Here is a 14,216-nt window from a genome sequence, read left to right as displayed (position 1 = left end):
AATCAAAAACCTGAATTAAAATGAATCCTAAAATGTAATGAGCTGGAAGGGACCCACGAGGATCATCGAGTCCAACTCCTGTCCCTGCACAGGACAACCTCAAAATTCACACCATGATTCTGAGTGTTTGGATTGAAAGGGACCTTAGGGACCAACTAGTCCAACCTCCTGCCATGGGCAGGGACACCTTCAACCAGACCAGGTTGCTCAGAGCCCTGTCCAACCTGCCCTTGAACATTTCCAGGTATGGAACATCCACCACCTCTCTGCTTAGCCTGTTCCAGTGTCTCACCACCCTCATGGTGAAGAATTTCTTCCTTATATCTACTCTAAATCTCCCCTCTTTCAGTTTAGAGCCATTACCTCTTATCCTATCCCATCCTCTCCCCCTCCTGAATTACAAACACAGCTATGCTATAATTACAAAATAACTCTGAAGAGATCCAAAGGATGACTGTAATAGAATAAATGCATTTTCCAAAGTTGTTTTTAGCAGATACAGGCATTATGAAGAAAAGGAATTCCTTCAGGTGAGTGGGGGGGTTCATGTTTCCCACAGCATGAGTCACAGTATCATCTTCTATGGCACAAAAGACGGATGTCATGGCTTTTCTCATCTTCAGGGAACCACTTTATTACTGACTGTAGCAAAACTGAAAGATAATTTTCAGAAGTTCTGGAGAACCGGTTAACACATCATTGCCACATATGAAATAAATAAGCTAAAAGTAGTTTAAAAGTAAGGAGAAATCAGAGCCCAGAAGGATTTTTGCCCTTGAGCCAGAATTGATTCAGCACCACTCGCTTCATAACGCAAACTATTCAGCCATCTCAGCAACCACTGCTCTGGCTAATAATCCCCTTCATTAAAAAAGATGCAGAGTCAAATCTCAGCTTCTCACTGTGATACGGAAAAACAACATCTCCCAAACTGGAAATGTAGGTCAGAAAAAGTCTACTCTAATTTATATGGATAAAAAGCATCTAATATGCAAATTAGGCCGTGACAGCTAAAATTCCTGGGGACGTAAAGCGGCCTAATAATACATTTATTTTTAATGCATATTTAGTTCTAGAGAAATGACAAAGAACAGGAGCAACATAACATTAGGCATTTCAGTTCATGAAAGGAATGAAGTTGCATTCTCAAAAGGCAATATTGTTTTTTTTCCATTGGCAAAGACTCTATTTGCTACTTTGCAAAAAGTATAGACCACAGGTATTTACAAGATGGTTATGGTCAAGGCACCACTAAATTGATTGCTAGTGGGATGGCCAGACGTCGGTCAACTACGTCCCACCACTGAGATTTCATTGGCAAGAGCAGGAATTAGAAGAACCCAAAGGCAATAGAAGACATTGTCTCTTATCAAACAACTCAACGCGTATTTCTATTGTTGATTATTCAAACCTGCACGAACCAATGTATATTTATCTTTATTGTGTCTCAGCATATCGATTTCCACGGCTTTTTTAATTTATCAACACAGAGCTGTATTCTATTCCTTTCCTCCAAGAGCCTCCTAGCAATGTCTTTACCACAGATTTAATTAGCATCCTCTCCACTATATCCTCCAAGTCATTAATGAAAATATTGAAGAGTATTGGACCAAGAATGGCTCCCTAAGGGGTTGGTAATTCTGTTTTGAATATATTTAATATGTTTGGTGACAATAGATTTTGTATTTCTACTGCTTTTTGTTACACCTTGTAATAATGCTGAAACCATCAGGACTCTTAATAACATTTGAAATACAAGACAAAGGTGCTCTGTGCTTTAATCTGAGACTTGCAGATTTCATTCAAATAATAAAGGGAAGAGAGTTACAGAAATGTAAAGCAAAAAAAAAATCAAAAATGGTTATATTTTACATGAGAGATTGCTTTTTTCCCTTTAATCTCTAAATGAAGTTACAGGCCTGTAGCAGAATGCATAATGCTGGTTTAGGGTCGTTGTAGCGGGTTTTTTATGTGTACAGCTGTTCTTCCACTGGTATAAGTAGACACATCTGCTCATTAGCAATACAATGTCATTTCTAGTGTCTAATTTTAATTATTTGCAGATGATAGATTTCTTATGCAATGCCTAAAAAAAGTACAGTCCTTCAAAACTGGTGAGAAATAAATATACCCTCTGCAACTAAAATGGGTCAGCACAATGAAAAACAGATATTAATCTGGAGAATTCATGTATCAGCACTAAGGCTAAATGCCAAACTGTTTGGAAGGTCACAGGGAGGAGAAACGGCTCGTACGTCTCTTCTTTATCGTGGGTACACAAGACAGATGGACTAAGAGATGTTCTGAACGAATCTGGCAGGTGATGAGTTTGTTGTAGGACAGATGGTCCTCAACTGCTGGAAAAATATCAGTTCTGCTTACATTTCCTGTACAAACACAGGCAAGATAAGGAGTTTCTCATGACAGAAAAGAGGAATGAGATTACTTACTAGGAACTTGGGTTCTTTGTATATTCACACTCAAAGAATAAATAAGACTAGAAGGAAATTTCCAGAAGCTCCTGGGCAGTGGTGGCCACGGGTGCCTTTGCCCTCGGCCCCATTGTCGGAAGGCGGCCAAAACTATGGAGTCCTGGCTTCCTCTCAGCTCCTCCCACTAATTCAAAAAGCCAGAAGAAGCAATGAAAAAGGATGAAATTTTTGTACAACAGGGTCTTAGCCCAAAGAATTGTAGTTGTACCCAAGTTATTTCTTGTGGGCTGGGAAGGATTAGTTACTCTTGACGAACATGGGGAGCAGAATTGCCAAAACGAGCATCCGTGTTGGATTGTATTTAAGAGAGAAAAGAGCTAAAGGAGGCAAGGGGATGTTTTAAAGAGAGATGAATATTTGTTTTATCTTCCGCTTGCCTTCTGTACAGCCATTGAAAGCAACAAGGAGCCCTTCTTCCAAGTTCCCTTGGACTGGGCTAAAATCTCCGACATAACCACACATGGGGTCAGGAGAATTACTATCACATTTGTGCTCTGACAAACAGATTCCTCTGGTATCAGATAGATTTTTCCAAAGGTTTGGAGAAATAGCTTCTGATAGCCCACAAAGAGTGGCCAAACTTTCTGACGAGATAAAATATGACATTTTCCTCCCTGAACACAAGCACAGTCGGGTTTTGCAATTGGCTCACACACTATAGGACAGCATTGATGCCAAGAAGGGTAGTCCCAGTAGCAGTCGTGCTTCTGGCAATTTAAGTCCTGGCTGAAAATTACATTTCACTTCAATTCATGCAGGGTTAATTTTCAGCTTGATCAGAGAACTTTGCGATTGCCAGTGTCAACACAAAGAAAGAGGTTGTATCCTGCAGACAGGTCAGGGAGAGAGAAGAAAATTGCCCTTTTCCCCAAAGATCAGCTCATAGAAATCATGAAACTACAGGATGAGGCACAAAACAGACAAACTGATGGTCTGAAAGTCCATCTAGATACATCCCTGTAGACAGACAGCATGGAAGTGCCAGCAGAACCATTGCCAGGGTGCAATTTTAAGGAGACAGTTGGGCTTGTATCTTAAAAATCTAGTGCAAAAATAAGGCAACACAGAACCTGCCTACGCCTCTGTAAACGTCAGAAAAACAAAATTAAGTATGAAGTAAATAGCCATAAGTTTCTTTTGCATTATTTTCAGCGTATCCCATTCATTCTCTTTTTCTGTATCAATGGCAAAGAAGCAGCAACCTCAAGCACTTATAGAGCTATACGGAGCAATTCTCTTATAGACCAAATCATTCCTAGGAGAGAAGGAATGCTGATCTGTGCATTAGAGGCTGAACAGAGATGACAACCATATGTCACTTGGCAGAAGTCAGGGGATTGTTTGTTGCTTTTTCAGTATCCCAAATGTAATGAATTATAAAACAGAGCCTAAATTAATAGTCAAGGAGGACTTTGTCAGGGCCCCACACTTAGGAGATGCTCCTCTGGGAGAATCTCTTTCAACTCATAGACTGTTTGACCTGATCAAAGGTTCTTGCTTTTCAATAGACTTCTGTATAATACTCAAATTCAAGAGCTTCATGAGACAAGAGCCTCCCAGAGAAAATTTGGATCCAGTGAGATGTCGGTCTCATCTTGAAGGCAGGATGTCCAGCAGTCTGGAAAGCAGGAACTTTTCAATATTAATAACCTCATATAAAAATGAATGATAGCACTGCCAGTCTGTACTCTGGAGCAACTTGGTGCCATCTAGATAGATATTTGAAAGGTCTTTAACTGCAACAGAATGTACATATTTGAAGTTTAGTGATATTAGAGCAATTAGACAAGTCAATGGGGAGTAGAAGGGCTTAAATGGTGTTAAACTAGACTGGATGATCGGGTAGTGAGGTGGACTGCAAACTGGCTGAAGGAGAGAAGCCAGAGAGTCGTGGTCAATGGGGCAGAGTCTGGTTGGAGGCCTGTATCTAGTGGAGTGCCTCAAGAGTCAGTTCTGGGACCAATACTGTTCAATATATTCATCAATGACTTGGATGAGGGAATTGAGTGTACTATCAGCAAGTTTGCTGATGACACCAAGCTGGGAGGAGTGGCTGACACACCAGAGGGCTGTGCTGCCATCCAGCGAGATCTGGACAGGCTGGAGAGTTGGGCAGGGAAAAATTTAATGAAATATAACAAAGGAAAATGTAGAGTCTTGCATCTGGGCAGGAACAACCCCAGGTTCCAGTACAGGTTGGGGAATGACCTATTAGAGAGCAGTGTAGGGGAAAGGGACCTGGGGGTCCTGGGGACAGCAGGATGATCATGAGCCAGCACTGTGCCCTTGTGGCCAAGAAGGCCAATGGCATCCTGGGGTGTATTAGAAGTGGGGTGGTTAGTAGGTCGAGAGAGGTTCTCCTTCCCCTCTACTCTGCCCTGGTGAGACCTCATCTGGAATATTGTGTCCAGTTCTGGGCCCCTCAGTTCAAGAAGGACAGGGAACTGCTGGAGAGAGTCCAGCGCAGCCACGAAGATGATGAAGGGAGTGGAGCATCTCCCTTATGAGGAAAGGCTGAGGGAGCTGGGTCTCTTTAGCTTGGAGAAGAGGAGACTGAGGGGTGACCTCATCAATGTTTATAAATATATAAAGGGTGGGTGTCACGAGGATGGAGCCAGGCTCTTCTCGGTGACAACCAACAGTAAGACAAGGGGTAATGGGTTCAAGCTGGAACACAAGAGGTTCCACTTAAATATGAGAAGAAACTTCTTCTCAGTGAGGGTGACAGAACACTGGAACAGGCTGCCCAGGGAGGTTGTGGATTCTCCTTCTCTGCAGACATTCAAAACCCGCCTGGACGCCTTCCTGTGTAACCTCACCTAGGTGTTCCTGCCCTGGCAGGGGGATTGGACTAGATGATCTTTTGAGGTCCCTTCCAATCCCTAACATTCTGTGATTCTGTGATTCTGTAAACCAGGTTCTGGAGAAAAGATAAGACAGTGCCACAGATAAAGCTTTTATACTTTCAAGTGAGCACTATGTTCAAGTAGTCCAGCATTTGCTGGGACACTGGATTCATCCAAAGAGTGTGCTGAATCTCACGAAAAAGAAATTTTCCTAATTTACCTGCTTAGTGCAAAACTTCTCTTTGACAGACTGGGTCCTGCATTCCCGTAGGGCTGGCTACATAAGACTTACTGTGTGCACACAGCTGAGCCTCAGAAAAGGAGAAAAATATCATAGGTCAGAGGGAGAACTCCCACTTTCACTATCTTTACATAAAACCACATTTCCCACAGCAAGCTAAAAGCAAGGACTAGATACAAATCAGGGCAAAGCAACAATTCTACCTTAAAGATCTTCTACTGCTAACTGCTCAAACTTGAAAGGGTCTATAAGTACACCATCCCTTTCTTATAAAAGAAAGAAAATTGAAATTGGGAAATTGGGAAATCAGGTTTTCCTCAAAACAAGAAAGGTGGTAGAGATGTGATGAGCTCTGCAAAGTTCTTGAACAGAGGTTAGTATTAAGCAACCATCAAAATACACAGGTAAAGCAACCTGTCCAAGTCTGGGGTATGCAAAGTCTTCGAAGCAGGCTGTCGTCTGTGGATAAAGCGATGCTTTCACTTTTGGCCAATTATTACAGAAGAAACATTTGGAAATTCTTCTAAGCCGAGCTTAGATAAAGGCTTGGGTGTATTTACACTGCAGTACTGCATAGAAGCCAGAGACAGTTGTGAATGACTTGCGTACCTACAGAGCACAGCGTCATGCAGAGATATGAGCTCGCAGCCCAGAAGGAATCCAGCCACTTTAGTGTGGCTCTGAGCCCCGGCTAATTAGGTGATGTTTCCCCAGTTGCCAGAAATCAAAGAGTGAATCATACATCTGCCAGCATCCAACCTTCATCTGAAAGCACAGACTGGAATTATTTTCACCCTCAGTTATGTGAGAATGCAAGGTGAATATAGACACAATGTCATTATTTTACTTTGTTTTAAAGCCAGAAGGAATCATAAATTCCTCTGATCTGACTTGTTTATCACAACTACTACGCTTCATCCATTGTGTTCAGCATCTGAACCTCTGTCAGCCTAAAGCACTGAAGACCCTTAGAGACTGACCGATGGTACGCGTGCCACAGGCAGAACCCAACGTGGCCAAAGCCAAGACTACAGACGTGGCACATGACTGAGTAGGTGGTAGCTGCCCAAATTATTTCAGCAGAAATCCATTCCTCATACTGCTCTGGAAGGTGAAGAATCCCATAGTTTTGGCCATTAGTTCCCAGCTCTGGCAATTGAGATGAATCCCAAAAAGACACATGAACCAATTATCTAGAAATTGGGTTCTCTGCTATGTCAAAACAACCAGCCCATTACAAAGAAGCCAGATGCTGGTGATGGCCAATCTCTGACAATCCAAAGAAGAACAAAAAATATCTAAAAGCAAACACTGGTAGGACAGGGAGAAAACCTCCATCCTGACCCCTACACGCAAACCACAAAGGCCCTGAGCATGATTTGAAGATGGTCATTGTCTTAATGCAGAGCTACAAGTATTTCAAGAATGGTGCAGACAAATTTCTCTGAACACAACTATAAATGAAGTTGAAAAAGGGAGACTCAAAAATCAACAAATCCCAGTATAGTCCACCATGCTTAACACACAGACGCCAAATTTCTTGTCATGGCTTGAATCAAGCATTTCCTGTAAAATGATAAATTAACTCCTCTTAAAGACTCAAACGGGCGGTGATGGAAAAAGACTCCAATGTTTAATTACACTGAGAGCTGTGAAACTATCTTATTGCAAAGTGGAACTTTTCAAACTTCATCTTCCAGCTACTTGAACTTGTTACGGCTTAACCAGTGGTTGGGCTGTCAACCTCACTATGAGGTATCTGCTCCTCACATAAAGATTATTTGATAATAGTGTTATATCTCTTCAACTAGTTGAATGTGTTTATTCGTAGCACCAGGCCAGTTTTCTAGGCTCTATATCCTTTTTCTGTCTCTCCTTCAATCTGTATAATTCCTTGTATGTCAACATAGGAACTGCACTAAATGTTCTGAGATTTTACTGAGACTTCAGCTTTCACACTCCTGACTAAGGCTTCACTTTTCATATAGGCAGGAGTTGCAATAGACTTTGTCTTTGCATTGTGCTCTGGGCTCACATTTATCCACAAGAACCTCTGAATCCTTCTCAGAGTTCCCGTTTCCCAGGATGGCACCGCATTTTGAAGGTATCATCTGCATTTTTTACTCCCAGATGTAGTAACAAGTAGCATAATTATGATAGCTGTTAAAATATTGAAATGAGTTACTGTGTGTAATATTTCTGGGAAATGGTAGAAAGGATGATGTTTATTGAAACTATATAAATATGTGAAATGTTTTCACAACACAGTTTCCCATTTATGTTTGCACAGATGTGTCTCATGTCATCACGATGCCTCTTCCAAGAAAGATAAATTAAATCGAAAGGTTTGAATAAGGCGAATAGCTGGAATGCTCTTGCTGGTGCCTCTCCACACCATCTCTTATCTCTTTTTGTTCCCTTTTCCTAATTGTAAAAGATGTTAACTGAAACTATTGAAAAATATTTTAAAAAAAAAAATAAAGCATAAAAGGTCCTTGGCACAAATAAAATGACCAGCTCCAAAACTATGAAAAAATATGCTTTAATTTAGGAAACAAAAGATAACATGACAGAAAAAATTGTCATAATCAAAGCTAAAAAAAAATAAAAGTTTCCATTGTCTACTGTGCCTCTCTGTGGGAATTTTCCCAGCACAGACAGCTGTAAAGGAGGAGGGGTGCTCTGAGTTTCTGTACTCTCATTCTCTCTTTTCCTCTCTTTCTCTGTCAATAAATGTCTGCAATCATATTCTTGAGCTCCAGTGTGATTTCAAGGTTCATCTCTTCCATGCAGCTCAAACACTAATTATCCCAGCTGTAATTAGTAAGATAATTAAATACTGGCTCACTCATCACTCTACCTTGTGTCGGGTCATGATTCTCCCAGAAGACCTTGAGCAGTTTCTCAAAGCTGATGTTTTCCGGCTGATAAACTACTCGTACAACCTCCGCGTGGCCAGTTTTACCTTAAAAGACAAAATAAAATCAGATGTCATTAGTGAGAAGTAGCGCTAGTTCACATCTGGTTTTTTTCTATTGAGATTTAAAGCACAATCCTTTGATTTCCTTTTTTTTTTTTTTTTCCCTAAAGGCATTTTGATTTTCCATCATTTATACTTAATCCTTTTAATACAATATTTTATATACAAGCTAACTATAAGATGACAGCTAGTTTGGACAAGGCCATCAAGAAATAAACTATCCAGAGAGGCAATAAGGTAAGACAGGGATGTTATTACAGTAGTTTGTCAGCTTTCAGGAGAAAAAATGAATAGTTCTTAAAAATTTGTAACTGACAATTAGTAAATATTTTAAATATTCTAAACACAACGTTAAAATACAAAAAACTATATGTCTAAGCTTTCTGGGCAGTATAAAACTCGGCTTTGTTTCCATGAGGTAAGATATAGATGAAATAATTGATTATAAAACCTAATTTCAAGGATGTGTTTACACAAGATCACACAAATAATTTCAAACTATTTCAGATCATCCAAACCACTGAATGCCAGTGGGCCTCAAAAAGTGTCAAAAGGAGCCTGGACTGAACTTCATGACAGCAGATGAAGTTCAAGGAAGATTAGCAGGTGTTAGAGCACGTTAAAACATAATTCCAGTTCTCAGTTACATTATATGCATGATTTTTTCATTCCTTATGTGTCTAAGCAATCACCATATTATTGAAAGACCCAGCTTCACAAAATGTGAAGGATCTGACTGCACAATTTTCTTCAGTTGTAACTAATAATCAGATTGATGAGTGCTCAGACATCTCAATCAAGGTCAAAGTCCATTGTACTCAGTGCTACATAAGCACATATCAAGAATTTATAAACGCAGGCATTTTTGTTGTCATAATATATCCGCGAATGGGGAAAGACATAACCTATTCTTCAGTTAAATCATAATAATGAATAACTAAGCACATGTAAACTGGGCAGCCAGCTCTGCCTTTTGGTGGGGACGTAACAAGCTCCTTCATCACACTATGCAAGGTTTTTATTTCATTTATACCAGCATAAACTTGAGATTTACGGAATTGTTGAATTTCATGCAGTGCAACGACCAGCTGAACCTGGCCCAGTGATGGGTTCTGCATTAGCTGTCACCAAACAGGAAAATAAAAATAAAAATCAGTCTATGAGTAACTGAGGAGTGTTCAGCAGCAACACCAATTTAATAGTAGGAGAAATTTTAATTAAAAAAAAAAGGTAGAAAGAAATAAAAAGGATGTTAGGATATATTAAAGCATGACAGCATTATAACAGTTAATGTGGCACTTGAAATGAAGAAAACCTAAATGAGGCACAGAGGGGCAGGCTAGCTGTGAAAAGGGATTTAAAAGACCAGGCTTAAATTTAGTCTAGAATGCAGAGGAGTGAAAGGGGACACATCTGGGATATCAGTAATGAAAATTTTGATAAAATCAAATCAGTTCTTATCTAGTACGCTTCACAATACAACAGAGATACCCTTGCTGAGATTAAAAGGCAAAAAAATGTCCAAGTTTGATGTAAGCTGGAGCTAAAGCCACACGATCCTGGCCACCGGGGTACTGGCCAGGCAAACAACAGCCCAATTCACTTCACCTATCGAAGTCCATGGAAGCAACTCATTAGCTGAAGTCAAATTCTGATGGTAGGATGGCAGAAAGGGATCCTACATTTAGCAGAATGAAAGCACAAGTCAGAAATAATTGGCTTGATAGTCAAGTGAAATGGTCTTCCTATCCTCTGGCAGGAACTGATGGCGCTCTCAGGTCAGGGATGGAATTTACTCCAAATTTCATGGTTTAATATGGACTACCGGTAGAAATCATGGATTTCGCCTTAGCTTAAACCCAGGTTGGGACCTCACTTGAGATAAAGGAAAGCAAACGGACAGTGGTTTGTCCAGCTCTTGCAAACCTATATTGTATAACAAAAAAAGAGATTAAGGAGTGGCTTCTGACTTGATTTTTTTTTTTTTTAAGCCAATATGAATTTTAAGAAAGGTTCTCATCACTCAGGAGCAAATTGCTTGTCTAAGATGACTCACTTTAGATCACAAGAGAGTTTCTTAAAGAACTTCAAAACAACAGAGGCATTACCTTTCCTCTCGATTGAAGCAGCAATTACATCTTGTCAACACTGTCTGCTCTGACTAATCCCAAAGTTCAAAGAATCAGCTTTCTTCTTTGCTTCTGAATAAGGAAATAACGGTGCTGCTCTGAGAACTGTAGCCTGACCTCGAGAAAAAAAATCCTCAGATGTGCAGCTAACAAACTGTTAGAACCTCAAGCATATTTAAAATCAATATTTATCCTCGGAGGAAAAAGCAAGGAGGGAACACTGCTGGTCCTATCAGATTCACCTCTAGTTTTCCTCAAAGCCTTTCCACAATCCAGTGGATTTTCTTTCAGAATACAGAATGGCTATTTGTGCTAAGAACAATCTTAGTCACTTATGATGAGCACTTCTGCTTCCCAAGAATTTAAGTGGAAACTCCACCTATCAACTGGGTACACACGAGCAAACAGATGGGTAAAAGGCTCCATGTGGGACAGATTAACCACAAGATTTCCCAGAAGAAGCACAGAGAGAAAATGGTATCAGGGACAGGAAAAGAACAAGAGGAATCTCTCTAAAGGTGCAATATGCCTCATAACAAGGAATAGAAAGATACTACAAGGTTACTCTAAGTAGCATGTGGAAGCCACCAGCTCATCAGTGTCAAATGTGACTTGGCTATGGCCAAAGTGGCAAAAGGGAACTTAAATTAGGCTCTCCTCATTTACCTTCTTATTTCACTGTTTTTCTATTAGGCTTAAGTTCAACTAGGAAAACAGAATAAACACATTTCAGTGTGAGTTTCATCCATTTGGTACGTTACAAAAGAAAAGAGCAGGCATCAAACCAGCTAACCACTCCTCTGTATTGTAAAAAAATCATTGAAATATTTCTAATCAAGTATTTTTTGGTAAGATTTCTTACAATGGAAAAGCGGTAATCAAAGAGAAACAACAAACCCCCCCGTTCTCAAAAAAAATACTGCCTGTCTTTTAACAAGAAATTGAACAGGCTAACAGGGAACAGCTGACATGATTTAAACTGATCCGTGATAGATGTTTTTCTTTCTGTGATATTCAGCTCTTCACCTCAGTGCCTCTTTCAGAACTTTGCATGAAAGGTCCATTTATATTAAGTCAGAGAGTCATGGTGTCCTCAGTTCACCTTGTGCTTTTAATTAGCTGATTTTTAACACTCCACAGCAAAAGTTTTAATAAGTATGAACGTTTCCAGAAGCCTTCCCCCAAGAAAAGCTCAAAGTTTGAACCACGTTTTTTAAATAATTTATTGAATCGCTAAATATAATTTCATTTGCCGTTCACTGTGCAAATCGAAATACTTTTTTTTTTTTTTTTCCTAATAGGTGCCATTATCGGATTTCCAGTGGTGGTGCTCAGCTCTCCTTCAGCTTTAGAAGGGGCTTAGCCATTGAAGAACCTCGGTAAGACTTTATTCGGCGGTGGCGGAGGGGGCTGCGTGCCAACAGCAGATTGTCTGTTTATCCCGGATCCATTTCCCACTTAGAAAACACAGCCACTCTCAGCGGATTAACTACAGCAAGCTCGTTCAGCGGGGATTCAAGCTCTGGCAAAAAAAAATGTCCCTGTAAAGAGCAACAGAAAAAGACATTTAAGTGACACCTTGGTGCTCCTTTTCAATTTTTTTCCTCCTAATAGTGTTTAGATTTTCACCTTCTTAATCACCTCCCAGGTGAGCGCCCAAACTGATGGATTAGAGAAGCGAACTGATTCTTTTTAACTTGCTGTCTCCAGTGAGTATTTAATTATTTCCGGCAAAGTGGAACAACTTCAAAGGGCTTGAGAAGCACCTCGCCTGTGAATATCCAGAAGCTACAAGACATGCGGGCTCCATCTCCAACTAGTCCAGCGTTGGAATATTAAGTTATAAAATTCCCTCCTGCCCTGCTTTTTCAATAAAAAAGGGCTTGCCTCTCTTTAACCACTGAAATAAAGAGTCTAAATCCAGTAAATGTTGAAATATAATTTAAAGAAATAGGTGGGGGGTCATCAGCTGATGCACATTTCAGACTTTATTGATTTTGGAGCTAAAATAATTTCTGCTAGTTAAAGCCTAGGCCCTGCTGAATACGAAAAGAATTACACGAAAAAGTGGTAAGTCTTTCGAGCACCTGTTTTTTCAAACTAGCCTCAGAATTTTTATGATGCTGTAGTTATCGCTAATAAAATTTCCAGTTTCTTCCTAAAATAGCTATGTGTTAAATAAATAAAGGGTTCAACACTAACACACCGAGAACTCACACTTTGGGCATCTACTTAACTTGTACCTTTTCAAGCTCAAAGTAAAAAAATCATCACAGATTTAGAGATTTTTAAGAAAGGTCCGTCACGATAATTTTATTTGACTTCTTGCCTAACACAGAGCAGAGAATTTCGCTGGAGCAGGCCCACGTTTTATACCGAGAAAAGTAACAGCTCTCGACTCAAAGAACACAACCAATAGAAAATCCACCAGAAGTCAAGGTGACTTCATCAGGTTGTTAATACCTCTCATTTTTAAAACAAGCAAAGAAAAACAAAGACGAGACGTTTTATCTTTACCTAAGCTTATTTATTTAAATACCTTTCTGTGCAGACAAAGACAAGTAGAAATTCATCCCTTATCTATCTTTTTTTTTCTGAATATTTCAACTGAATCGATCTTTCTAATTAATGATACTGCTGGACTTTTTTTTTTATTTTATTACTTTTTTAAACTGAAGAATGAATTAGTTGAGACCTCCAGCTTCTCTCTGGTCATGGCCATAGGCAGATGACCAGGGAAGGGCTGAAAAAATATATGTGAAATATCTACCACACTGTACATGAAAAAGCAACTGCCTTTGTCTGAACTTGGCTCCTTTGGCTCCTTCTGAGAGTCTCTTGCTCTGCAACGCATTGTTTCCTGACTACTTTTCAATTTTTCAATGTGATTTTCCCACTGTTTGGAAGAGATTGTAAAATATATCGGGTATACAACGGCACTAGCATGTGGCTACTGTTTATTCCATTCTTCTTAAATTTCCAGTAACTTCAATGACTTTGTTAGCACTGACCTAGGAGACAACGTTTGCTTTATTATCCACCATGAATTTCTACTTTACAAAATATAATGCTTTACCTTCTCAGTGTGATCCGCGCTCATATATACTGTTGTATTAAAATATCTTGGTCTTATACAGCAAGAAACCATTTATCACTATTGGCCAGCCAGTCCTGCAGTTGTTAATAAAAATAAAATTTTCAATAAATTCTAGAAACTTCTGCTGTACCACAGGGAATCAGGTCTTTTCTAGTGCCTACAGAAATTAGTCCATAGAGCAGTTACAATGTGGTGCATACACAAAATTTTCTTAAATTTTATCTATTTGTTTTCGTAGAGGATAGATTAATTACAGAGCAAATGAAAATTTTAAAATTTAAGAAAATTTGCTGACAGAACAATGAATTGCTATAAAATGTGTTGCTGGTGACTGTTAGAATAATTTAGGTTTTTACCCCATCCAATCAAAATTAAGATAATAAAGGTGACAGTGAAAAATGGGGTACAAAATGCTGTTATTAATATTTTTT

At 39.5% G+C, this 14,216-nt stretch overlaps 1 protein-coding gene across 2 annotated transcripts in view; it reads right to left on the bottom strand.

Annotated features, from left to right (window-relative positions):
- The window catches only part of MSRA (methionine sulfoxide reductase A), a 302,120-nt gene that overhangs the window by 107,429 nt on the left and 180,475 nt on the right, over positions 1-14,216 (bottom strand). For both annotated transcript variants that reach the window (XM_065631686.1, XM_065631687.1), the window contains one exon: positions 8,440-8,544. In XM_065631686.1, the coding sequence (XP_065487758.1) occupies positions 8,440-8,544 (105 nt within the window). The remainder of the gene's footprint in view (positions 1-8,439; positions 8,545-14,216) is intronic.

This window comes from Caloenas nicobarica, chromosome 3, assembly GCF_036013445.1.
Source record: "Caloenas nicobarica isolate bCalNic1 chromosome 3, bCalNic1.hap1, whole genome shotgun sequence".
In the NCBI taxonomy this organism is placed as follows: domain Eukaryota; kingdom Metazoa; phylum Chordata; class Aves; order Columbiformes; family Columbidae; genus Caloenas; species Caloenas nicobarica.
Note: the sequence above shows the minus strand (reverse complement) of the source record. Positions and strands in the feature narration are given on the sequence as shown.